At 40.0% G+C, this 26,375-nt stretch overlaps 7 protein-coding genes across 7 annotated transcripts in view; 3 read left to right on the forward strand and 4 right to left on the reverse strand.

The window, feature by feature from the left end:
* Obsc (Obscurin) overlaps nucleotides 1-1,433 on the reverse strand; it is a 44,770-nt gene extending 43,337 nt beyond the window's left edge. The window contains exon 1 of the mRNA XM_069135519.1: nucleotides 1,267-1,433. The gene's annotated coding sequence lies outside the window, so the exon portion shown is untranslated. The remainder of the gene's footprint in view (nucleotides 1-1,266) is intronic.
* A 2,653-nt stretch (nucleotides 1,434-4,086) lies between these two features.
* LOC124224814 (uncharacterized) lies at nucleotides 4,087-6,965 on the forward strand. The gene is made up of 5 exons (XM_046637018.1): nucleotides 4,087-4,464; nucleotides 4,599-5,592; nucleotides 5,670-6,275; nucleotides 6,344-6,580; nucleotides 6,661-6,965. Exons 1-5 carry the CDS (start codon nucleotides 4,087-4,089, stop codon nucleotides 6,963-6,965), a joined length of 2,520 nt encoding a protein of 839 aa, XP_046492974.1.
* Nucleotides 6,966-7,822: 857 nt separating this feature from the next.
* On the reverse strand, nucleotides 7,823-20,188 carry LOC124224815 (protein fantom). Its single transcript, XM_046637019.2, has 20 exons — nucleotides 20,062-20,188; nucleotides 15,312-15,477; nucleotides 14,835-15,073; nucleotides 14,358-14,464; nucleotides 14,172-14,271; nucleotides 13,855-14,087; nucleotides 13,397-13,784; nucleotides 12,810-13,303; nucleotides 10,999-11,622; nucleotides 10,608-10,785; nucleotides 10,272-10,424; nucleotides 9,592-10,195; nucleotides 9,336-9,522; nucleotides 9,080-9,182; nucleotides 8,879-8,993; nucleotides 8,712-8,779; nucleotides 8,434-8,635; nucleotides 8,150-8,297; nucleotides 7,949-8,054; nucleotides 7,823-7,882 (listed from the first exon to the last, which is right to left on the reverse strand). Exons 2-20 carry the CDS (start codon nucleotides 15,391-15,393, stop codon nucleotides 7,823-7,825), a joined length of 4,191 nt encoding a protein of 1,396 aa, XP_046492975.1. The 5' UTR covers nucleotides 15,394-15,477; nucleotides 20,062-20,188.
* cpa (F-actin-capping protein subunit alpha) lies at nucleotides 16,674-18,773 on the forward strand. Its single transcript, XM_046615822.2, has 3 exons — nucleotides 16,674-16,907; nucleotides 17,777-18,026; nucleotides 18,155-18,773. The coding sequence occupies exons 1-3, from the start codon at nucleotides 16,707-16,709 to the stop codon at nucleotides 18,571-18,573; spliced, it is 870 nt and encodes a 289-aa protein (XP_046471778.1). The 5' UTR covers nucleotides 16,674-16,706; the 3' UTR covers nucleotides 18,574-18,773.
* LOC124213915 (golgin subfamily A member 6-like protein 6) lies at nucleotides 19,274-22,659 on the reverse strand. Its single transcript, XM_046615696.2, has 5 exons — nucleotides 22,244-22,659; nucleotides 22,025-22,161; nucleotides 21,808-21,911; nucleotides 21,680-21,742; nucleotides 19,274-21,580 (listed from the first exon to the last, which is right to left on the reverse strand). The coding sequence occupies exons 1-5, from the start codon at nucleotides 22,624-22,626 to the stop codon at nucleotides 21,356-21,358; spliced, it is 912 nt and encodes a 303-aa protein (XP_046471652.2). The 5' UTR covers nucleotides 22,627-22,659; the 3' UTR covers nucleotides 19,274-21,355.
* Nucleotides 20,341-25,377, forward strand: LOC124213950 (queuosine 5'-phosphate N-glycosylase/hydrolase). The gene is made up of 6 exons (XM_046615791.2): nucleotides 20,341-20,480; nucleotides 20,828-21,043; nucleotides 23,710-23,872; nucleotides 23,964-24,077; nucleotides 24,148-24,333; nucleotides 24,480-25,377. The coding sequence occupies exons 1-6, from the start codon at nucleotides 20,373-20,375 to the stop codon at nucleotides 24,716-24,718; spliced, it is 1,026 nt and encodes a 341-aa protein (XP_046471747.1). The 5' UTR covers nucleotides 20,341-20,372; the 3' UTR covers nucleotides 24,719-25,377.
* The window catches only part of LOC124213806 (Myosin-7a binding protein), a 45,192-nt gene continuing 43,944 nt past the window's right edge, over nucleotides 25,128-26,375 (reverse strand). Inside the window, exon 19 of the mRNA XM_046615492.2 lies at nucleotides 25,128-25,671. The gene's annotated coding sequence lies outside the window, so the exon portion shown is untranslated. The remainder of the gene's footprint in view (nucleotides 25,672-26,375) is intronic.

Genomic DNA, 26,375 nt, shown 5'->3' on the forward strand with positions numbered 1-26,375 from the left:
ATTTCTAGCACGAATTGCGACCGCAAGAAGTGGCCGGCGTGCGGTACCCGCGTCCTGTGTGTTACAAAATTTACGCTTAATAACAAGTTTGGAAATATTTGAAAAGCCACCGATCACTCGAAAGTAGGGTTTCATTATTTATCGCAGATATATTCACCTTTACTATAACGGCAACACGAGCCGGCAGATTCTATTTCCGGCACGCGCGAGCAAATCTTTTGAGAACTGGCGAGCCAGTCGCAACGGTCGGTTATCTGGCCTCATTTTCTTGCATTTCGTAAATAAATGGGCCACTTCCGCTGTCAGTTTCGGCCGCGGCGATCAAGGTTCAAAGAAACGAGCTCGCCCTGACCACCGCTGTCACAACCAACGCCATTTTGGTTCCGCGTTCATATTATTGCACGTATCCACGAGCTGCTGACTGGCTGACACTGAAAGATGATATTAGAACAGCCCGCCAAAATTCTTGGGCAAAAACAAAACGAGCCTACTGACCTTAAGCAAACTATCTACTGCCCGATTATATTTGTGTATACGCGCGGTGAGCATACCTCGATGCGTAAATCGCGTAATTTATCGGACTCGTGACCATCATTTACGAGCCAAATTTCTCGCGGGGATTAAGGGGATATTTTAAAAATAAGTCGTCTCGAATGACCGGCTACACATTTTCAGTCGTTACTTGTTCAGGTTTTGTAAGTTTCTATTAGACAATAATGTATGCACGGTAAGGGAAAACGGTAGGAGAAAAGAATGCCTGCAGCTTCGTTCGCAGGTTTATAAAATGGTCTTTGCTCCGGTGATATTTGGCGCCCATTCATCATGGCAAATTCTTGCAGCGGCTAATCTTAAACAACGTGATTCACTTTGCAAAAATATTTGGCAATAACATCACTCATGCATTCGAAACATCGCGGATACATACAATGTTTCTAAACAGATTTAGTTTGCGACCGTATCGTGTCTGCCCCTTTTTCAATACGATTTATCGCCAACTGATTATTCGTTACGGAGAAATTCACAGGCACAGATTCGTAGTTTTCAACGCATATGTATTAGCGTCGCGATGATCGCAAAGCACAACAACACCGCGATGATTTAGAAAATCCGATGTATTATCACAAAATTTAAACCCGGATGCACAAGCCAGCGCTTTGCGGAATCGCAAAATTAATTATACGCTGAATTGTACTCGTTCGACACTTGCACAACACGAGCATAAAATTAGAATAGTGACGTCTGATGGTTATCGAGGGGTTAACTCACCTCTAATAAAATTAATACAAATTGCGTACAACTAGGCAAAGGTATCGATGTTGAGAGGTGAAAACGATCGATCGACTTTAAAGATCTTTCTAATTAAAATCACTGGCTGCTCGTCACTTTGGCAGAATACCCGAATAAATCGAGGTGGCGGAGGGCCGGTCGAAGGCTATCTCGAGACTGCTACCAACGCCAGAAGCAAGGCGTCGCGACGCCTCCGTCTCTTGCCCGCTCGACGTGCACCGTCATCAAACTTACTATTAATTAAAGCCTAGCAACGTCGAACTGCACGTCTCCAGGCTCCCAATTTCTTCCTTGCCATTTCCTGTCCGCTCATCATTCGGAATCAAGCCTTCGCACGGCGACAAAGAAATGATGATTTTTTCGGTGTTTTTCCCCGTCGACAAGGTTGTGCAATTTTATATCGACTATAACGCGTAACTCTTATATAAATGTAATGGCGTGAAATCTCGAGTTGTTTAAACTGTTTAGAGCCACTCAAACAAATAGTCGCCCGTCAATTTGACCACGAGCCATTTATTTTTATTTACGAAACTATACGCCGTCTCGCAGAATTCATGCGAATCGACTCGAGTTGACTCTTCAAGAATTTTTTTGTCCTATGATTACGATTAAACTATTGTCATCTGTATCAATCAGTGGGAGTTGTTCGCTAACACGCGGCGTAGCGATTCTCGGAATCAAAGTGACCATCCGCACATAGATAAAAAGAAAAAAGAAAAAATCCTCGCATCTTAATGTCTTCGGGTGATCTACGCGAGCCTGATAACCGCGTTGTAAAATGAACAATACTTAAAAAAATATTCTCCATAAAGAATTTGTAAAACTGATTTTAAAATAGAATCCGCGAATGTTCTGACACTACCTCAATATATATCTTTTGAAAACCAGACTAAATATAGATTATAGGTATATGATATACTGTAGCTCGTTTTATATTGTAAAGATTTTAGTCCTCGTACTTTATCTCGGTAAATTGAACGAGGCGTCCGTGAATAACTGGCAAGAACGTAATTTATTAAGAAATGCCGAATCCGGCACTCGGGAACGAAGTTGGCGAACATAGTTCCGTGCGAAAACGTATCGATTTACAGGCCGTCCGCGCATCGGGACGTATAGGCCTACATGCAAGAGGCTTGCATTCGTACGTTGGGACTTCGGCTACTGGCTAGCCGGTAGTTTATATAGTATAGACGATCGAGAATCTATTTCCGTTCATCGCGTCTTCGGAGAGGTTCTAGCGTCGAGTTCCTTTTCTGCGCGGGCGGCCGTCTCGCAACGTCGAAAAGCTCGAAGTTCGACTTGAGAATAATGCGGGTAAGGTAGGTTACAGATCGGCAAACGGCAAATCGTTCATTATTGAGCGGCAATCCGACCTGTTCTTGGAGCAACAAACGTGGACATTATCCTTACGCCGTCTTTCGCGAATCGGCCTTATTCTCCTTTTATACCCCCTCCAATCGTGCAGGTCTGCTACCAACTGTCCATCCAACTGTTCGAGCCACTCAAACTTTTTGCACCAACGGGATGTTTCCGGCTCAGCTTTTGCAACTCGGTCTGCACCGCGAGCGTCTCGACTTGAGTCTATTTCTCAACACCGTTAGCGAATCGCTAATTGGTGATGAGACTAACAGGAGTCACGATGGAAGGGGGCCGCGAAGAGCGCGGCTAAGAAACAGCGGATCGTTCTCAAAAAATCGGCCCGAAAACCGCAGACAGATTGTCGGAACTCGTCCATGCGAGTACGTAGCCGTTTGATTTCTCGTTATTAATGCGCTGTATAAGCTTGTAGGATATTTAAATGTAATATCTAACTAATTGAGGCCGACGCTGCGTGTTTGGCTTCGAGCCAAGACGCTTTGATCGCAACTGAAAAGGTATATGCTACTACTCGGTGTTCGCGATAAGCTAAACGCTGCACCGCCCGAATTAATCGCGCCTGCAGACTCGAGACCGACCGGATCTACACGGGAATCGATGAGTGGTACACGAAGATACTCGGGCATTCTGCTTTCATTTTCACCTCGCTTATCAGGTGTGAAAATTCCCACCGAGCACCAAGTTTTCACGAAGTTCAACCCCTCTCGCCTTTGATTAAACGAAAAGTCGATTCGAGGTCAACCTCGTTCCTTTACACCTTTTTTTTGTTTTCTTTTCGGAAATTCATGACACTACTCTGAACTTAGGAGGAGAGACAAGGGAGGGACGAGACAAGAGCGAAGCGACACGGAACCGATTGACCCGATGACATTTTGGTAAATTTTTCACGAAAAAAAGGATGACACTCGTCAGCCGCTGCGACTCGATTCATCTTCTGATACCCGGACAATATTATCCGATCACTTTCTGCGAGGGCGAGTAGAGGAACCGGCTGCGATTGTCACTTTACTAAACGTTTCAGAAATTTCTTCCATCCTTCCTCTGGATCAAGAGTAAGTGCTCTCCTGGGGGGTTGTCCAAGGACTCATGGCCTCGCGACTCCTCGTCCGGTCATCTCACCTCCTGGAGGAATGCAGCTGCTTTTGATCAGGCAATTACACTTTATGGAAATTCGAGCGACCTTCACGTTCCTCAGCAATTCCTTGTCTTAACCTCGGTGCTCGTATTTTTTTTCCACGCAGATTCTACCTAATCATCCCGCTATTTGTCAGCTTGATCAACGTCGAAGCCGTAAAAGAGTTGTCGCGCTTTACAGCGCTTACTCCAAACCCCGCACCGATGCCTGCAACTCAACAAGTGTCATCCTTCTGGGCAAACGACGAGGATAGCTCGGGTGTTTCGTATCGGCGATCGGGCTCGAAGATGTCGGATATCAACGGGGACTTCGTCCGGACGAACCGGAATATCAAACGTAAGCGGCGTCATTGCGCCACGCGGAGAGTGTTGGACGGAAAAAGTGTCCATAAAACGTTTGTTCCCGGGGCGCATTCCTCCGCGAAGTACCTCGCTGAGAAACTAGCACAAGAAGCTCTCGACTCGAAGGAGATGCAGGATACTATTAAGCACTTGACCTCGTTGGAGGGCGGTCGTCAACAACACCAAGTCTCAAGAAGCACGACCGCAAGGAGTAAGGATCAGAAAAAGCGCAGGGACCGGGAACACCGAAAGCGCATGAGACACCGGAATGGGGATCGGAAACACCGGCACCCGAACCATCGTTTGAAAAGGAACGGTTCAAAAGTAGGTGCGAGAACACATTTCATTGCTGTTGTTCGTTATTTGAAAAAATAGAATGACTCTTTTTCACTTCTCCAAAAGTGGAGTCTTTTTCTTGGTTCGATTTGCTTCGATGTAAAAATACTCAATTCATCTAGAAAGAATCCTCAAAGACGATGCGTTTAAAGAAGAATAGCAAGCTTATAAACGAGGGGGAACGTAGCGGATTCGGAAAGAAAAGTAGTTTGCACCAGTCACTTACTCGTCGAATAAGAAGGGGCCATCGGATAGGGAAGAAGACGAAAAACTTTCGTAGAACGGCAGGGGATAATCTCCACTCGGTTAACAATGAAGATTGGAAGACTGTCGAAGAACTAATGAACTCTGGGTCTGTACACGGAAAATATACAAACACCGCGGTTTCACGACAAACTGGTAATGGGAGAGGCGTCGTTCCCAGGAGCGGTATGATCGCCCAACTTATGCTAACGACAACTCGCGACCCGACTAAAAAAAAGCCGGGTGATCAGGGTGTCGAATATTCTGAATACTATAACGACAATGACAACGATTCGCCAGTAGCTATCGGATCTCCTACTAAACTGGACGAGGCTGCGAAGGACTTAGCGGGAGGACGAAGTAGATCGATTCGGGAGGTGCCGGACGACAATCTTCTTCGTCAAGATTACGACGGTTCTTCGGATGATAAAATGTCCTCAGAGGACATCGAAAGGTCCAAAGGAAATGGCCAAAAATCCGTGAAAGTTATAGAAGAACCACTGAACTCCATGGAGTATGTAGACAGCACTTATGGGTCACTGCAGGTGAACGGTGTCGCAGAGAACGAGAGAATGCCTCAGTACTTGGCCAATTATAATTATATTTCTAATAAGGGAGTGCAGATGCCGGTTGGGGCGTTACAGATCCCGTATCATCCGCTAAGTAACCCTTCAGCAGATCCTTCAGGAGTGGCACAACCGATAGCGAAACAATTCTCGTCGGACGAGCAGGGGATGCTCAACAAAAATTTTCTTATAACAACGGTGAATCCAATTCCGTTTATGAGCAATGCGCAGTTACCTGCTTCCGGTCAACTTGAGATCCTCGATAGTGACGCGTTGTCTCAATTGCCGCAGCCAAACTTCGCCGAAGGTAATTTTCTTGTTATTCGATCAGTCAACGTTCATTACTTACAGTTTTTTTGACCTTTTCCACGTGGACGTTATCAGGTGAACAGTTTGCTGCTTCCACCGGCTCGAGATCCAGCAGGTCCAGTACTGATTCTGTGACTTTCACTTCTGGTTTGGCGACTCTTGGCGCAAGTACATCCGTAGCACCAGTGCCGAAGTTGAGGATGACACCTGTGTCGGTTGGCACCAATGCGGCGTCTTCTAGACTTCGAAGCGTTAGACCAGCTCCGGAGGTTGCGTATTTAAGTTACCACGATGGAGTTGAGGACATTCAAGGTCTGGATCAAATTGAAGCAGCAGCATCTCGGGAAGTTGTACCAAAAAATGGCACTGCTGAAAAGGATATAAGTAGAGATACCAGTTCCACGAAATTAGACGCCCGCACGTCTGCGGCGTCGACTCCGTCACATTTGAACGATCCAAAAAATAACAGCAATAGTAACGTTGTTAATGGCGTGAGTAACGTCACATTGCCTGCCGCGTCATCTCTGGCTTCATTCAGCCCCAAACCCTGCACTCCAGAGCCAGCAAACGTAACGTTGAAAACAAATGAGACGAAGGCAGTCGCTAGCCAGATACTCAGTGAAATCATAGACGAACTGGAAGAATTGAAGTTAGAAAATCCAAAAGATGAGCAAAAGGAAGGTTTGTTAACATCGTTTCAATCTCCGGAATAACATTGGAACGATTAATTTTCAATTATACTTTGTTAGGCTTACCCTGCAGACTGACAGGGTCCTGGGTGACCACGAGAGCGGGCGTTCGAATTGACATGGAAGTGACGAATCACAGCGTGAAAGCCTCTCTTGACCATCTTACGCCACCATCGGTCTCTGAAGGCCTTCTGAACGTAACTTGGAACGTGACTGGTTTTGCACCTTTCAAACTGGGAGGTCCTTTCACTCTGTTAGCAACAGATAATCACACCAAAACGCTCGCTGTCTTTGTCGGTAAGTCGTCGATCCTGCGCTGTGATCGGCGAGGGACTGATTGGATAAATATCGTTATTGTTATTTGTTCGCAAATATAGGGGCATGCAAGGTTTGCCAAGGTATCGACACTATAGAAGGATCATGGGTAGTTTCACGGGAGCCAAGGGATTGCCGAGACTTTCAAATGTCGAACAGTATTTTCAACGAAATATTCAGACGAACGCGTCTTTTCTCGGCGATAAAAGAGAAACAAACGAAACACGATGCAGTATCTTTGAACACGACTACTACCCCGGGTAGTAATTCCTCGATATCAGAGAGTACAAGTCCTGGACACGAAAGGCTGGCCGATTTGAGCAAACTCCACAATCAAACTACGCCATCAGTTTACGGAACGAAATGAGAAGATCAGTCGAGATCGAGTAAGAATCATGCTACATTTAGAGATTGGCAAGTCAGTGCTTACACGACTCTGGGTTTCGAAGACCGCGCTGATGAACGTGACTTGGAACTACCAATGGCTGCAGCTTGGATGATCAATCTCAGTCATCCTAATTATAGCAACTTATGATGAGAAATGAATTGCGTGAAATACGGAGATAGAAGCCGTATGAGAAAGAGACAACGGCACCTGAAGGGTTATTTTAGATCTAGTGTAATACACGATTGCATATCTTTATGGCTTCTCCTCGACGTAAATTCATGTTACAATCGACTGAATATCGCAATGGCTTTATATTATCGTTAACGATCATGAAGATTATTTGACTCAAACTCACATTCCTTATCACGTTAACGGCAGTAAAAAAGTTTCACGTGTTTCATCAATATGACACTAAGAAGTAACGAAGTACTAAGATTCTAGTACGGCAATACATCAAAATGACGAATGCAGAGTTTAGTATTGACTATATTCGCGTAGTCGAGTCACGAGTTTTAATTGGACGGTATTTTTTCATGTGCTGAATTTCAGCTGTTGCGAACGATGTAGAGTGGTAATGTCAAGAACGTTTTCTCTGCTTTAAAATAGATCTATACTGATTGTAAGATGGGAATACTACCTGATTTGTATGGTATGTATGTACAATATTTGCGAAACCTACCGAGTACGTGCACATGTACACATATGTTATTAATAACTTTAATAAACTTTATATGACAAACTGTAGACGGATCAAAATTATGACGCAAGTTACAGAATACTGTGAAAATAGCTTGCGATTCTGATTCCTCTCACTGTTTCAATCGGTTCATCTAATTTCAAAGCTGTGTTTGAAGCATCATGCAATCCCGAATAACTTCGATGCCGACGATTGATATCTGAAAAGATTGTCAATTTAAAATTCTCCACATAATCGATTTTACAGTGGCCTTTCGTAATCTCACCTTCAACATTCCGATTTGCTCCGACTGTAATGGATTCATAATTATGAGTGGGATGTTTTTCAATCCATCACCTAATGCGTACTCTCGTATGTTAAGGTCAGCATGCCTAAAGATTATAACGCCATCGAGGAGAAACAAAAAACATATAATCAATCAATTAAATGTCCGATAAGGAATTAGTGACTGAAACGGATGACTGACCCGACTTCGGTGCACTCTTTGCGATCCATTTCCTCGGGAAGTGGTTCACTCACTATAACAAATCTGATTATTGGGTTTGAGGCTCCGGTCAACATGGCATTCAACATCAGTCTCTGCGAATTATGATACTCCTCGTCAACTTGGAAATCTATAAGTGTATAAAACGGCGGAGTGTCTACGTGTATTTTTCGACTTTACAGCCTGGCCTTGTTGTTCAAGGAACACGGATTTGCGAATCAGCTGTATTAATATCAAATACGGAATGGCGATCTAATGAAACTTACGTTTAATAAAATTATAGACCATCGTTTCACCCTTATTCTTTGGCTTGGGTAATGAGGGGGTCTCCATATCAGCACCTCGCAGTCCGAGAAAAATATATTCAACGTAAAGCAACTGAACCTCCGGATTATTCATGATACTAGTTTTCTCGAAAAGGTTCATGGATAGGATTGTTATAGTGATCGTATCCTCGGGTGATGCTTGCTGAAACGTAAAATTTTAATGGTATAATTTTTTGTTCCTTCTCAATAGAAATAATGGCTAAACAATATCTTATTACCGCATCTTTGTTCACAACCGTATCCTGGATATTTTCAGCGCTTGAGTCTTCGGAATTTACTTTAAAGCCTGTAAGAATGTAATAAGTACATTGTTATTTTTCCGGTACTTGTAGAATTGGACTACACTATGCGACACATTGCGACACGTTATTTCCGGTTTACACACTGATACTGTTACGGGTGCTGTTACGTTTATATTTTTGCCACTTCTCATCGGAAATTACCGTCCCCAAGTCGTTTGACGTACTTTCCGTTCCGTGAACAGCCGATCCATCAGTTTGCTGGAAACATTCAGACAAAACTATCACATTCCGTACTAAGCAGTAACAGAAAATAAGAGTAGCAGTGAAAAATGTGGCCCCCTTACACTCTTCAAGACATTGTTAAACTCGGTGATACTTCTCGATTCAATCTGCAGACTGCTATCCAGTTTATTTTGCAAACTTGCGAGTCTAAAATCACGAGGTGACCTGAGAAATCAATACGCAATTTATATGATAAATCCGTTCGCTATTTGTCTTTTATTTCCAATTCACCGTGGCTTGTTTGAGATAAATTACTTTAATTTTATTAACAACAATTCATTACACATTCTCATTCGTCTAACGATTTTACCAACTCACCTATCGTAGGTGGAAGTATTCGCTTCAGTATCGCTATCCTGAGAGTCATTTTCGTTGGTTGCATTCGTTGCCATCGAGTAATCGTCACTGTGACTTTTGGCGTCCGGCTGTTTTTCTTCTGGATTTTCACTGCGGTATTCCGTTTGTTTGTCGAACTTCTGAGAAGGGTCGGCTTGATTTTCCAGCTCTACTATCGTGTTGGTAAAACGTGATGAACGTGATGATTAAGCGTCTGCAGTGAAACATGACGACATACCAGCTTCCTGAATGGTGTTCAATCGATTACTGTTGACCGTCGTCAACTGCTCCATTGGGTCTTTGGGCAGTTCTTGCGACGTTTCCTGTTGCCTATCACAAACTGGCGAGGCGATCAGTTCGGGGTGAGTATTGTCACGAGGGTTGGTGCGCATCTGCATTATCTGATTTCTCGAAACCGCCGGTGCCAAGCCACAACGGTCTTTGAACCTTTCAACCAAATCAATGTCACAGCTGAGCCGAACCCACAATGATAATTGTCCAAAATTAGCGCCACACGAGCATGGCATCAGGCTGAAAACTGGCGTTACATAGTGAAGCTTGTTTTGCGGATAATCCAGCATGTCTTTGACGCTGAGCTGCGCCTTTGCTATCGTAAACGTCTCTTCGTCTCGATTAATCAGATGGACCTGAAAAATAATGTTTTCTCGAAGTACGCAATCGAAAAAATTCTGCAGCTCGCACACTCGATACACCGAAGACGAATTGAAGCTCAGCGAAGGATACTTCGACATCGGGGTGAATGCCGTTTCTTGGCCCCATATGTCCCAGCTGATAAACACAGCGGCATTCTCCGAGTCGTTTTTGAATATACGCTGCGCGCCCTGAAATCAATGTGCATGATTTTAGAAAAAAAAATTTGTCCTCAATTTTTCTTCGAAAACGGTCCCGTGCCTACACCTTTGTAGATAGTTGCAGAGACAGTATGTGTATCTCGACGAGTCCTTGTCCCTCGGTGATGAGCATCGGAAACGTAGAAATTTCGCAAAGCACAGGTGTATCTCCACATTCGTTCGATGGATGACAATCGCTCCCGCAGCAAGAAACGCTTGTCTGAAACATTTTCCAAAACCGAGAAATTATTTTTTTACAACTTTTTTTTAAAGATATTTCAATTTTTTATATTTTTATTTCATATACTTGGAAATCATTTGCTAATGTTTTGTAGCAAATCTTGAGTATTTCTCAAGGTTGTGAAACCGTCAATTCAGCGAATGCTGAGGGGAAGTAGCTTACCTCCTTGTAAACACTGCTCGGATTGTATCGGACGTGCAACAGTTCCTTGCGTTTTTCCAGTTCATCCGAGATCGCTTTCGGACTTTTGCAAATCGATGATTGCAAATTTTTTCCAATCCCTGGATTCATTTCACTCCAATGGTCGCGGCATTCATTATCGCATTCGCATTTGCTATCTCTATGTTCATAACATTACCATTAGAGTACCCATACATTATACCGAAACCAAAATACCGCGCGAAACGTATCAGAACGATTTTTGAATTTGGTATTGTCTGGGTACAGGTTACACAGCAATATTAATTTTACAAGGCTCGAAAGTTTACGGACTAGAATTAATGGTAGTGAAATGAGAAGATCCAAGATTTAATAACGTTGATCACTTCCTTACCGCCCCACAAACATAGACTTAAAGGTCTCCTGAATCGTCAAACCGATTTCTCCGACTCTCCCGAGCTTGCCATCCATCGGATTACTGCAGTGGGAAAAATGTTTTCTTTCCAAAAGTGCTAAACACGGTTCCGGTTCCGGTGTACAACAGCCGTAACCGCAATCCGTCGTGGCGCAGCATCTGTGATTTGAATCGCAGGTGCAGCACATAGTTTCAGTGAATTTGTGCAGCAGATTTCGTTCCTTGTTACTTCGCCCCTCCGAAATCTGTGATTTGCTGTAGAGGTCTCTTAATTTTTCGCACAGACTTTCGCCGGTTCTATTTCCTTCGTGTCCTCTTTCCGAACTTTTTTCTGAGGCTGTATCCTCCGGTTGATATTTGAAAGAGCTGCAATTCTCTGTGCTGCACGTTACGGGCAATTTATCACATGTGTAATTCCTGCATTTAGTTTTGCACATAATCTCACTGTAGCACTTTAAGATTTCAAAAAGTGATAAAAGGATATGTTTCGGATCGAAGGATTCGGTCTGTCCGTGACATTGGGCTTCTTCGTCGGAGGGAGTTGACGGAACATCCGTTAAGGCAACAGCATCGTTTGAACGTGACAGCGGAATTTCAGGCCGCCTAATTTAATGGGACATGAACGTATTTATTGAGGGCTCAAGAAAAGAGTCAATTTAGTATACGGACTCGAGGCCGTCGGAGACCAGACAAATGTCATTAATTCTATTTATCGACCACAGACGCGTAGGTATACTTAAGGAGGCAAACAAGATTGACTCGAAAACTAATTCGAAACTTTTGGTCGATTTAAACGGCTAGAATAACTCAACGTACCGACTCATTATTTACGTACTTGCAAATCATTTAACGTGTAGTTGAACAATTATAATATAAAAAATTGTGAACTTCACGATGGGATTTGGAGTTATCATTTATGCAGGATAAATAGTTACGATGAAATACAAAATATTGTACAATTATTGTAATACTTGTAGAACAATCTCTTAATATACGTCCACTTGCAAATAGTTCGAGTTAATAGTAGGGTACAAATCATCTAGCGTTTCATTAACTATTATACTAACTATTATGTAAGTAAAATCGAAGCTGCAGATAAGGTAAAGTATCGTATTCAAGATAGATACTATTGTCGACTGTCCACTAGCTCGGCAAATAATACGAGCCTGCCCACCGGTATAAATGAAGGAAAATAGTAACAAAAAAAAAGGCAAATAAAATCATTCAAACCTTGATAAAAAGTTTTCGAAGTATAAGGTGAGTAACTATACTTTGCATTGGATCCTACGGTCATACATTTAAAGTCTGCGCAGGTTGTTTTTTGGAAGAATAACGTCAGGTGGCCGCGATTGTAATTAAAGAGTTCGTGAAACTCTAAAACCCCAAGATAAGAAACGTGCATGGACGGAAGTAAGAATTTCTGCTGCAGCAGCAAAAATTTCGAGAAAAGAGCTTATCTTTCGGTTATCTCGGAACAGAGAAAAGCGATTCCATCATACTTGCAAAATTGTTGTTATTGCAGCGAACTTGCTTTGTCGTTTGTGTATTTACTTTTCTCAACCGACCAGCGAATCTCTTTTTCCGTCCAATGCGGAGAAATGTGAAACCTCAGTGACCTCGCGTGCGACCCGCTGACGTTGCTTTACGAGCCAAAATGACGAATCGACAAAATTCTATTGTCATTTACAGGACCAATACGACCCACAATTGAGGGCAAAAGCGAAACTTTAAACCTTCGTCAAAAGCAGCTAGAATTACCGAACAGCAGTGTTTCAAGATTAATAACTTGCCTATAGGGCTCGGGGTATTTCGAAGCGTCATTTTGACCGGTCGCAACATCAATCTGCCGCATTCTCGCGGCATTTTGTGCCTCCAGTGGTGTACTTATCTGGGCCTGATCCAGCAGCTTGAGCATTTTTTCACGCGACATAGACGGACTCTGAGTACGATGGGGCTGTTTTGTCTTGCTATCGACTCTCCTGTAAATCGTGCGAGAATTTGGTCGAGAGTTTGGCCTGCTCTGTGCACTGGGGCGATTTTTTACGTCCACTTTTTTCCTGGCAGTATTTCCCGGGCTAGAGCCTTTTTTCGAAAATTTCAAGGTGCGCGTCTCGCTGTTATCCGCATAATGCTCGTCATGTCCGCTTTCGGAGAGCGTTTCCTTTTCCTCGTCAGATGGTGCGGAATGGCTGCAGGACGCAACCGATGTCCAGGTGTTTTTATCCGCGTGTTTCAGTTCCGTCTGGGTTCCCTTTGCGAGGAATCGTCGGCCTTCTCCCCGATTCTAAAATTCGAACGTATCGCGAACAACCCTGATTTTAATGATCAATACAAACCGTCAGCGCGGATCGTCTTCGTGGCTTTCTTATAAACTCACCTGCACCAGCTGTGTCGTCAGGTTGTCCATGTTCTTCTGCAGCTCTTCAAGCTTCTTTATCAGCTTGTCGTTCGTCACTCTCAATGCTGCGTGCGAAGCCTGCTCCGACTGGATAGCGTTTTTCAAGCTCTGTTTCTCCTGCATACACTCGGCCACCTTCCGCTTCAATTCCACGTTTTCCAGCTCGATCTGACCGAATTTTGAGCTGACTGAAATCAACTCACTGTTGTGCTGTTGAAGGATCTTCATCTCGTTACTGAGATCCCTTATCTGTTCCTGATTTTCTCGCAAACTCAATTGCGAGTCTTTGGCACTTGTCAACTGCTCGTCCACCTCGGATAAGCGTTGCTTCTGAGACACCAGCGCCGCTGTCAGTTCTCTGTTGCTTCTGAAATAAACGGAATATTTTAATTTTCAAATAAACGTAGCCGATGGTTGACAAATTCTCTTGTACGCACTTAGTCGTCTCTTCCAGAAGTCTCTTCAAGTCTCCTATCTGAGAGTGGAGCGTTTCGTTCGCAGCTTGCACTGATATCAGTTTGTCGTTGGATTGTTTCATCTGACGCCACATTCGGATGTACTCTACATTTTCCTGGACTTTCTCCCTTTGTATGCCAGCCGTGTGTACCGCGATCTGACCCTCGAGATCGGCTATCCGGGTCATCATTTCATTTCTCTGCGTCTCAAGTTCCTGAAATCATTACAGGAACGCTGTCGACTTGTCCCAGGATAGAATTCTGTTTTGACTAGTATATAAACTCTACTATATGCGTACCTCAATTTTCACAAGATAGTTCTGTGCATCGTTATCATCAACTCCATTTCGTGGAGGCGGTTGATTATACTTTGTCCGAGCACTTTCGCTTCGATATGTCCTGAGGAAAATGTACCCAGTTATTGAATAATATATGATTAAATTGGAACATGCAAAAAAAAAAAAAATGTCCGTTCACAAACTTACGTAGGACCGGAAGATACGCCACTTGGAATACGCCGGCATCGTGACGGTGATCTAGGACCCCTGTGACTTAGCAATTGGTTTTTCAACGTGTAGGCTTTGTCTTTTAACTGAAAAAATGAAAATGACTATCTAGAAAAATTCTAAGTAAAATTTACTTAAAAACTTGTCACAGTTATATTTATATGAGCTAGACGTTACTAAAATTTTATTGTTTTATCGACTTTTTAAAAAGAAAACATACTGTCAGCCGTCCAAATGCCATATGCCATTGCAGCTCTACCGATATGATAACAATTACTAAAGCTGAACATACACCTACGAGTATTTCCAGAAAAAACTTTACGAGTATAACGATATCGAGATCTAATTATATTCTGTGAAGCGTATAAGTATTTTCATTTTATTAACAGACTAAACTGGGGAACAACAAGGAAGATGGTCGCTTAAATATAAAAGTAAACATTCAATTTCCTTTACTCTAGCATTTTCTAGCTCCAGCCGAGCGATTCTCTCTCGTTCATCGTTAATTGTTAGAACGGCAGGACAGGTTCTGGAGGAGGCTGCGGATCGCATTAATTTTGTCGCTAGCCTCTTGATCTTATCTTCTTGACTGTTGGACAATTTCTTCAGACCTTGGACCTCTTCCAGCAACCTCAAGTACCTGTCCTCTAATTGGTAACGGTCGAGCTTGCAAACAACGTGACGTTCTCTGGGATCTAGTGTTGTTTTTACATGAAAATTTTAAATAAAAATTATTCTTTCAGATACTTCGTACATCATTGCTACAGAAATAAAAGAATAAAATAGTTGTTCCATAGGATATTTATATGTGAATTTATTAGTACAGAGAGAAATTATTATCGTAGCAGTTATCGTAAAAGCAGATTACGTCTGATTATAGAATTCATTGAAAGTGTTGCGTAATCAATGAGTAATACGTAAGTATCAAGTAACCTATTTCGCTGGAGCATCGAACGCTTCCGTAGCAGGAATCATCTTTAACTGGGAGAATGTCACGGTTCGGATCGTCCGCCATTGGTCTCGTTTGGAGATTACCTTTTTCTCACGTGCATCTCGAGTACTTCCGATTTGCGGAATGAACCGATTAAAGCGATGTATTCTGAAAGAAAAATCAAATATAAGTAAACATTCGTTAATTTAATTTATCTTCGTATTCGATGCCCGGAGTAACAGCTGAAAATTTCCAAGGACTTGATCGATATCGCTCAAATTCACTCAGTGGATTGGAGTATTTCACTATTGTACAATATAATATTAATCGACACATGTCACTGAATTAGTTGTTCCAGCTTTGTATGAGAATATGAGCCAGCAAATAAAGTATGAAACGGTGTTAATTATATGTCTGGTTAGTTTCAGCTAGTCTTTTTGAACTTTCCACGTACTTATCATGATGCTAGGGAATGGATCGCCTCAGTTTTTCCGTCAGTTGTTCAATATTGTCTGAAATATTGGCGCCAAGAGTAACGTGTACAAAAGACATCCATATAAGGAAATTTTGCGCTGTAGCAACGATAAATTTGGGGCGCGAATGCGATGTAACGCGCAAGCCTGCGAGGTTCTATTAAATTTCAATTCGAGTATGTTTCAAACAGTAATTCTAAATTAACAAACCTATGAAGTATAGAGCATAGTTTGAAATACATGTTTCATTGGTCATTGGGAGCGCAATGTTGACGAATAGATAAAAATAAATGTTAAAACTGTATTATCGTGAAATGTAAACCACGCCTGCTGGTGAGTGTGCACCGAGAGAAGACGAGCGGAGCCGATGGCACCCGGGCGAAACAAACCGCGACAAGGTTAATGAAGTACAGGCTTTTCCATCGGGGTTTTATCACAGGGTATAGTTATTCGATTTACAATACTCGCACCGGTGGCAAGGGTACTTGTAAAATTCGAAATTATCAACATCATACTGAAAACTTTGGACTTGACTCGTGAATCACTCAAGTAAGTGGCAAACCGAGTGTTCTCTGGTGTACGAATTTAATTTCGTTATGACATTACTTTGCGCGACATAGAGTGTAACTCAACCGAATGTACACCAACTACTGGAAACAATCGGAATCAATTCGGAAACAATCTTGAATCGGTGCAGAAATCGTCGTGTCATTTTGTCAGTTCATGATCGATTGACATCGAGTTTAAAAAAAAAAAAAAAAATTGCACGCGGAGTTATTAAAAAGATTTGAACGCGGCGCTTAGAGCGCGGGTGTCGAGGTGGTGAAAGGCAGATTCCCCGCATTCGCATTGGTGGGGGCAACCTGCATTTCACGAGCCTTGGTTTGACACATCGGTCGAGTGTGCGTGCAGTGGAAAGGTAAGATGGCGACGGACGGAGATGTGGTGATCCCCGATCAAGAAAAAGTGCGAATAGTTTCGGATTTTATACTACACTCACCCCCGGGTGAGTTTAACGAAGTTTTTAACGATGTGAGGGTTCTACTGAACAACGACAACCTCTTGAAAGAAGGCGCGTCCGGGGCATTTGCTCAATACAACAAGGACCAGCTTACGCCTGTTAAGGTACACCTATTCTATTCTATTCTCCCCGCGATAACGGCGAGTGATTATCACAACGAAAACGAGACTTGAATATATTTGGAAAGATTTTGTCTGGGCGATCTTCCGCGTCATTGTATTCTCGATACTTTTCGTCGGCTTGAAAATTTACAGTAACCGTTTTTCACCGTTCGAGTATCTCGAGCAAGTGACGTTTCGTTTCGATTGAAATTAGAACGCTGCACTAACCGGATCCGGCAATCGCGGAAGCGCGATACAATTGTTGATATTCAAATTCGAAAAAATTCGACGACACCATTGTTACACATTGGAATGAATTCACCCAGTCGTCTTTGTATGCTTTGGCAATGGACGATGACTCATGTTTGACAGATGATGTTCAGATAGTGGTCAACCACTTGGCATAGCGATATAAAAATTCCATCACAATCCATTCGTAGAACCATATTCCCTCTTTGCGACAGATGATACAAGTTTTCCATGGCCGAATGAATGTCTATAACGAAACACATCATCAATCGGGAGTTTGATCGAATTGTGTGTGAACGTTAAAAATAACAGGCGATTACAGAATACCATTTAACATTTATCGTGGTCCATTTAAATATATATTCAAAGTTTTCGAATGTGACAGCATGAGAGTCGGTTCGTGTTTTGAATTATTTTATTTTTCGATAGTAACGAAACTATACCCTGTTCGAAAAAGTAAAAAATTTACATTTATCCCGTCTGATGTTATTTTTAAAACATTTATCATCTGGCTTGCACATACTTGTATAGAGTAAGATAAGCTTGATGCAACGTAATATTCTTTCTCGAACATATGACAATAATCATGCGCATCAGTTTAATTCAATTGTAAATGAATCAAGGTTGAGGGAACCGAATTTCCTGTCCTCATTACTGAGCACAATGACTTGGGCGGTCAAAGGTTTTATGACGCTCGAAGCAAGCAGAGTTTCAAATATGACCATCTGAGAAAGGAAGCTCAGGACTATGAGCCATACGAACCAGACGCGGCAGCCGAACCCTGGAGATCTGCACTTCAAGAAGAATTAGCCACGTACACTCAAAATCATTATAGGCACGGTACTTCTTCTGTATTTGGAAAAAGTCAAGGAGGTATGTACAGAATGGAGATTGAAACTGTTTTTTAATCTCAAAAAGCGATGGAGAAAACGTTTTTCTTTAATACCTGAGTGTCGAATCATCAAGACTGTATATATTAAAAAGCAGTAAACTTATTTCAGGTAACGTAACGCTAACTGCCTGCATAGAAGATCATCAATTTCAACCAAAAAACTTTTGGAACGGACGTTGGCGTTCAGTATGGTCGGTGAATTTTAATACCAGTTCTGGTAACGCAGAACTGAGGGGTAGCCTAAAAGTTCAAGTTCACTATTATGAGGATGGAAATGTGCAGTTGGTGAGCAGCAAAGAAGTGAAAGAGAGCCTGCCAATAACAACAGAGAAACAGACGGCAAAGGAATTAATCCAATTGCTAGAGGAAGCTGAAAACGATTATCAAACAGCTATTTCGGAAAATTATCAAACCATGTCAGATACAACGTTTAAAGCTCTACGGAGGCAACTTCCTGTTATGCGAACGAAAATTGACTGGAGCAACTTCATGTCGTACAGTATTGGCAAACAGCTTAAGAGCCAATAAAGACAGATTATTTATATCTCTTATTAAGAAAATTAATTAACAAGCGCATACTGCTGCATTGGAGAAAGTCTGGAGGTGTGATGTGTATGGATATAAAGATAAAGGTGTGCTAAAAAAAAAGCAAAACGTAATAAGAAATAATAAACATTTGACAGAAGCTCATACACATGCCCTAGTACTACGCTAGTTATTTCTTAGACCGGGCCATATTCAAAGACAAGGTGTTAGAACGAATGTGCAAATAATGTATTATTATACAGTATAAAAAGAATAAATTTAACTCTAAAAAAAAGTAATAATAATTACGTCTGTGGATACGGCCCGCTATTTTTATCAAACTTTATATTACACGAAGTATAAATAAATATCTACAATTTTGTTAAGACACATTGTTTTATAATTATTACATCTATTATAGCTAATATGTTGCTAGGATCAATTGAAGTGGAATAAAATAAAATTTAATACACATAAACCTGATTGGTGTATCGGTTACTTTATAGTTACACAGAATTGATTGTTGTGCCAAGTGAAATATTGGCAAATATTTTGGTGCTATCGCTTAGCACACATTACACAGCCAGACACAAACACGCGGAAACGAAAACTAAGAAAATACATAATGCATACATTGTACATTGTAGAACGTAGTCTATAGCCTGCTGGAGCCTTAATCTGTTCACATTTTTGGTTGAGACGGTATTGTGTACATAAGTTATTGAATTCGGGTCGATGAATGTGGTGAAAATGACGAAAAAAATAAATAAAGAAAAACGAATGCAGAGAAAAAAATATCCCGATATTCGCCACTGCCCCTCAAAACACAGATAATAGTTGCCTACATTGAATCAATATTGAATTTAGGATAATATTTACAATCGAGTGTATCGTTAAATAAGTGAAGCATGTCCTGATGTAAAGAAGAAAAAAGAAACAAAAATAAAATAAAATGAAATCAACACACAAGAAATACAGTTATATCAATTGAATTATGTATTAGTAAATGTTACTATTGAGTAAATAAAGTAATGTGACACTTTGGAACTTTGGCTCTGTACTTATGTATATTACGCATGCATATAAAGCTATACGGTTATATGACTCACTATCCCAAGATGTATTGCTATTTTGCTTTATATTGTATGAATTATTTTATTACACTATGATTGATAAATAAGTTTAATATTTATAAATGTTATACTAAGGTCTTTGCATTTGTAATCACCGAAAACAATCATTGTTTCTGGGATTTTATTTTCTAATAAAACTCATGCAATCTTAGGTAGTGAATAAATGTTATTTTCAAGGAAAAAAAGAAAATTAAATGAATTCAGAGATGATGAAATAACCGCATACGAACATCTAGACCTTCGTATATCCAATTTTCATAAAACCTTGTAAACTTAACGCATATCGTCCAAATGCATAAAAATATCGTAAAATCGAAATATCGCGTTTATCTTTGCTTTCAAGAGTAAAAAATCGTACCTTAATTTTCTTTTGCATCATCTGATTTCGTTACACTCACCAAAAACGCGGAACGAGGGTAAAAACTCTATACACATAATGATTAACAGATAAAAAAACATTGAGCACGTCGTCGCGACAAATTTTCACAAATGCCGCCATGTTTGTTTACATCTTTCGAGATTGCCTGGCAACCGGCAATCACGTGACTATAGCAATGAAGGCGAACTGTCGCCCCTGTCGTCTGACGATGAGTCAATCTAAGAAGGAATTTGTACGAGGCTTGTCGGTTATCACATTCCTGATTTCTAAACCTTTAGCAGCGACCACAAATGGCTACTCAAAAGACTTTGAATCCTCGGGAATCAGCTAAATTAATAGCTAGTTTATCGACAAACGTTTTCATCGAGAAGACTGGTATCCAGAGAATTGCGCAAGAAGTGGGTAAAACTAATTCTTGTACTCCATTTATATGCTCAGCTGTTTTCTCCACGTTTTCTCTTATTTCAAACAGTTCATTTCGACACTCAGTTTGATAGTACTGATCGTATTGTATTTGTAAACGAGCATGTTACTTTCATAAATTATTTCAAGATTGGATTCATGTAACTGAGAATTTTATAAATGCGGGTACGCAGAAATAACCTCACACTTCTCAAAAGTGGAAATGAAATGCCGAAATTCGTTTATTTTAGACTCAGAAATAATCCTTTCTACTATAAGCGACTTAGCATCAGACAAATTATTTTGCAACTAACAATAAGACTGTTTTACTATCAATGCACAGGTCCTCAGAGGGTTAAAAAGTCGTGACGTACACATCGACAATTTCTCTCAGCACAATTTGCATCCGAGCAAACATGACCCGAGAACAGTAGACTGGATTTTTTTACTGGATACCTTGAATTTCTGTTTTTGGCCTGAAGGAGATGATACAAAATGGGAAGTAACCAAACATACCGGGTACTTCGCTCTCTGCGCTGCTTTAAAACGAGCTATTTCCGTAAGCACTACAAGATTTCTCAGTATCTACCCCTTGTATCGATATATTAGTAAAACTCAGCGCAAGTCATTCAATGGAATGAATAAAATTTCAATCCATTTACCATATAAAAAGATGGTCTGCAAACGTTTTGCTAATTGCTTCAATTAGAATTTCTTTTGAACTAATATATATTACAGAATGATCATAGGCACAAATTTTATATGAAAACTCAATTAACAATATGTATTATTATTCTATCTGTTTCCCCAAGTTTGTTCATTACACGAGACATGGCTTAAATATTTATAGAATGGTATGAAAATTCGAAAATTAAATACTGATCTGTTGGCGTTGAAGCCATTCTGCCTTGACCTTCTCGCATTCACATTTATCTTTCAATACAGGTTGCTCGTTTATGCATAAAAATGGTGTTTTAGTTCCTGTGCATATTTCCTCAGGTTCAGGCTCTGACGATGGTTCTAAAATTCGTTTCTTTTTATTGCATTTCCCTTTCTTTTGTTTTTTCTTAATATGCACTTTCACTTCTTCATTCAGCTAAAATATTTATTTTCGTAGATACATTCATGCAAATGAAAATTTCAGATCAGCACGAAGTAAAGTTTTGTACAAGAATTATATATATTATTTAATTACCTTCTCATTCTTATGCTTATATGATTTACCGGAACATGAATTGATGACGCCCTTCCCATTCATCTGATTCAAACAGACATTAGATGCCATATCAATTACCTTTTCAGTTTCTTATTCGTTCGTCTTACCTTATGCTTTCGATGCCTTTTTATGCAACACATTCCATCCCTTTGGCCAGCCACATGCCTGCTTGCGTAACATTTCATAAACATTTTATACTGCTCCCCCATTCCTGTAAATAATAATACTATTATTGTACTTATTGGGAAACATTAATTTACTACTATTAATTATTCATGTAGTATTATTAGAATTAGGCGATGACGTTCATTTTCACACACTTACTTTGCATTCTTGCCCGTTCTCTGTCGACTTTGGTGTCATATGCCTTGATATTAATTGCACGTTCTTCAATTGAACAATGCTGTAAAAAATTTTCTCTTTCTATTTGTTTTCGTTGCATTTCTTGCCTCAGCCTCCATCTGGAATGAAACGATAAAATTACTGAGTCACATCTCAAAGAACTCTCACTGCAAATGTATATCAATGCTGAAAAAATATTACTTTTCTTCCACAGCCGTTTGCTTCGCTTGCTTCTCCTGAAGTTTTCTTTTTACCCTAGCTGTTTTACGTTGACATTCACTGTCTCTCCATCGTTTCAGTGTTTTGACTATTTTTTGACGCTCAATGTATGCAGCTGCTTCATGTTTTCGCCTCAAAATCTCCGCTTCTTCCCAAGCCTTCTGAATGCGCATTTTTTTATCCTGTATTTTTTTAAATTTGAGATCTCTAAGCCTCTGTTCGATTTTTATTTGTCTTTCTTTTTGTTTTTGCATCTTTTCTTCTTCTTCGAGTCTGTTTTTTTCTAGCAACAGACTAGTGGCTTCCATCCTTTTTTCTCTTGCCTTCATTCTAAAATATTGAAACACCATTGAGTTGTGCAACATTTTACATTTCCTAATGTATTTCTTAGTTGAATGCTTTACCTTTCAACGTCTTTTTCAGCAAGTTTCTCAGTAAAGTACAAAGTTTTTCTTTCTAAATCCATACTTGCCCTGTGTTTGATTTCTAGATTGATGCTGTCATTGTATAATTTCTTCAAGTATTTTCTATACATATTATAATCTTTAACTGAACATTTCGCATCAAGTTTTTTTGTTACCAATCCGATCTTCATCATTCTCTTAATGTTGATAGGCCGTAAAAAAAATTTCTTTAGGTGTTCGTCGTGCAGCGGATCGTAGATCCACTCCGCTTCATAATTGTATGGATCGCTTAAATCAAATTGTGCATCCGCAGAACCGACCCAAAGCTTCCTTCCAATCTTGTTTCGAGTAAAGTGGTAAGATCCCTTGGGGCCAGGAATCATTGGAATTTTTGATTCTAATGGCATAACCTTCCATCTTGGTAAACCAAAGTTTGGTGTTGCTCCTTTAGGCTTTGGTATTGAGTTAATAAGTTCGTCCAAAGCTCTAAAATAATACAATAGAAAATGCACGAATATCTTGCTTTTTTGGTACCGACCAAAATTATTTTTATAGCACTGGTATCGATATAATACAGGTTGGAAAGTTATTTTCGCGTAGCGGTTATTAACTGTATTGAGTTTCTAGTAGCTATCTTTTAGCAAAAAAAAAGAAACAGACTCTAGTTATTATTTTACGAAGTATTACTTACGTTGGTTTCTTCAATGCAATTAACTCAAGTGCAACAGATTTGTCTCGACAAGACATTTTGATGAGGTTGCTTGTGTCAATTTTACAAGCACAGATCAACTACGCAGATTAGCGAAAAGCAAGAGAAGCCGCCATTTGTATATTTGTTAAATTTTTATGAAAATAATATAATGAAGCTTGACATCATAATTTCTTGATTTTGACAAGTTTTCAGAGTAGACGTGAAGGTCGCTTGAAGATAAAATAAATGAGAGTGCGAGGAAAACTTTTTTTGTTTGTTTTTACAACACAATGTGAAGGATGTGTCGTATGAACCGACTTTCACCAATCATAATTTATTTCCTTTGATTTTAGCAAAAACAATTGCGAACAGAGCCCTACTTCTATTCTGAAATTACGAAAGAGGACTTAGAGTTTATTTTGCAAGGAGACAATGCAAGTGCTAAAATACCTTTGTTTATGGAACGATTAAAATGTTTACACGAAATTGGAAGGGTTCTAACAAAGAAGTATTATGGTATTTAATTGAATTTTTTGAATTAACATTACACGTCGCATTTTTGATCCTCATTACGGGATGTTCATTACTTATCTTTATTGGCTTACAGGATCTTTTGTGAACTGTATATACTCCTGCAAAAATTCGGCAGAAAAATTGTTGAAGCTTATTGTGACGGACTTTGAATGCTTCAGAGATGAGGCAGAATACAAAGGACACAAAGGTAACTTTGAATGCAAACTGTCAGTGACATTGATCGTATTAATAATTCTACTAAAATTGATTGATCCCAGTGTCGTTTTACAAAAGAGCCCAGATTCTGATCGGAGATATCTGGGCCTGTTACGGGGGAAAGGGACTTGGCGAATTCCACGATATTGATAAAATAACAATGTTTGCTGACTACCGAGTGCCTCAAGTTTTAGTACACTTTGGGGCAATGCGATACAGCAAATATCTCCTCGAGATTCTTCAGTCGAGTAAGTAATCTTTGCATTATCATTCACTATCAGAATAATAATTTATCTATAAAGTAAAAACTTTCCTGCTTTGCTGGTGTTTGGTTGTTTAATTTTGGATAAACAGAAGTCGTACTGTGACTTGTACCACATTGTCTTGTTTCCAGACACTGTATTAACACCAGGCAGTCCCTTAGAGGTTGAGATTCGTGGCTGTTCAATTGAAGTGATTGAACAAGTAAAAGACGAAGTTAAGTCTTTAATTGAGGCTTCTCCTGATCTTGCCTTGAAAAACTCCGATTGCAATGCTATTTTGATCGATCATTTCTTATGGGACTACCGGAGACAACATGCCGAAAATTTAGAGAGTATACCTTTTCACAAAGTTAAATCAATTTACTACTGATTATGTATAGACATTCACATTCTACTGCATTTGGATGTGAATAATTTGATCGTATCACACATCATTGATGCGATTGCCATGCCTTTGTCAATGCTGTCAGACTGTCCGTTGGAAAAAGTCAAATTACTTATATGCGACAGCGAATATTCCAAGATTATTTTATTTTATGTATAAATATGGTGCCAATAGAGATAAGTTGATGTATGTGAATGAGTAATGAGGAATATGTTAATATTGAGAATTGCAACATTCAGTATTCGTCATGATGTTCGCTGCTTCTATTCTGTGATATGAACACTTGTGGTATTTACGATATTTGTGAAGCTATTGCAAGTGTGGTACTTTTCGCATCTCAAAAGAATGTTTTGTACTGAAAATTCAAACATATCATTTAGAACGTAAGCATCGATACATTTTATATAGTTTTATTATCCTAAAATATACAACGATTCGCAATAGTTAATATAAGTACACATACAAATTGTGAAATACATATTACCGAATTTCTCAATCTCATTTATTTGAATGATATGCTATTATCGATTTTTTAATACGAGTTACCTAAGATACCTTCTTTGGATGTCGACACTCTGTGTCCTTTGGCACAATGTAATAAGGTCATGTTATATTTTTCTAAATAAAGTTGAACTATAGAAGTACTTCCGTCCACCATTGAATATATGATACGTGGTAATTCACAATTTTTCCTTATTTTTTTCTCTCTCTCTTTCTCCCCTTCATCCTCTGTTTTTGGAGCGCACGTTAACGTGTCCTTATATATCACACAAGGACAGAAACAAGCAGTGTATAAAATGACAGCAGAATCTTTGTTTGATTTTCGTTTTCGAATTTAAATTAGAGTCAATTAGAGAATAATCTGCTGGTAAAATCGTATACACATTAATTCAAAACTTCATCGTCATTTACATATCAACAACAAATTTATATTAGGTCTACAACTTTGCTCCCGCCGTTTTCCAAAAAATGGCGCTAGTAGCCAGTAATAGTTCAAATCAATAAATCACAGTTGTTTTCCATCAGTTTTGACATCTATAAATATAACCTTACATCGATATTAGTTAATTTTTGTTTGCGTCATATAGTTACACTTAATTAAATATGTCAACTTATAAACCGAATTCACGTCATTTGCGGGAGATTTTACTTTTTCATTTCAACATGAAAAAATCGGCGGCTGAGGCTCATCGGGTTATTTCAACTACTTATGGTGATGATACTATTAGTGAAAGAACGTGTCGCGAGTGGTTCCAGCGCTTTAAAAGCGGTGATTTTGTTGTTGAAGATCGGCATAGCGGTGGCAGAGAAAAAACTTTTGAAGATGATGAACTGGAGGCTTTACTTAATGAAGACTCGTGCCAAACTTTATCGAACGCAATTAATGCGTTTGAGTCGGGCATTAAAAGCAAAACGGCCGCAATACGCTGATAGACACGAAAAAGTAATTTTGCAACACGACAATGCTCGACCTCACGTGGCGAAAGTAGTCAAGACGTACCTCGAAACACTGAAATGGGAAATTCTACCTCACCCGCCATACTCTCCAGATGTTGCTCCATCTGATTACCATTTATTTAGGTCGATGGCACACGGCCTGGCGAGCCAGTGCTTCGATTCTTTTGAAAAAGTGAAAGAATGG

This window comes from Neodiprion pinetum, chromosome 1, assembly GCF_021155775.2.
Source record: "Neodiprion pinetum isolate iyNeoPine1 chromosome 1, iyNeoPine1.2, whole genome shotgun sequence".
Lineage (NCBI taxonomy): Eukaryota > Metazoa > Arthropoda > Insecta > Hymenoptera > Diprionidae > Neodiprion > Neodiprion pinetum.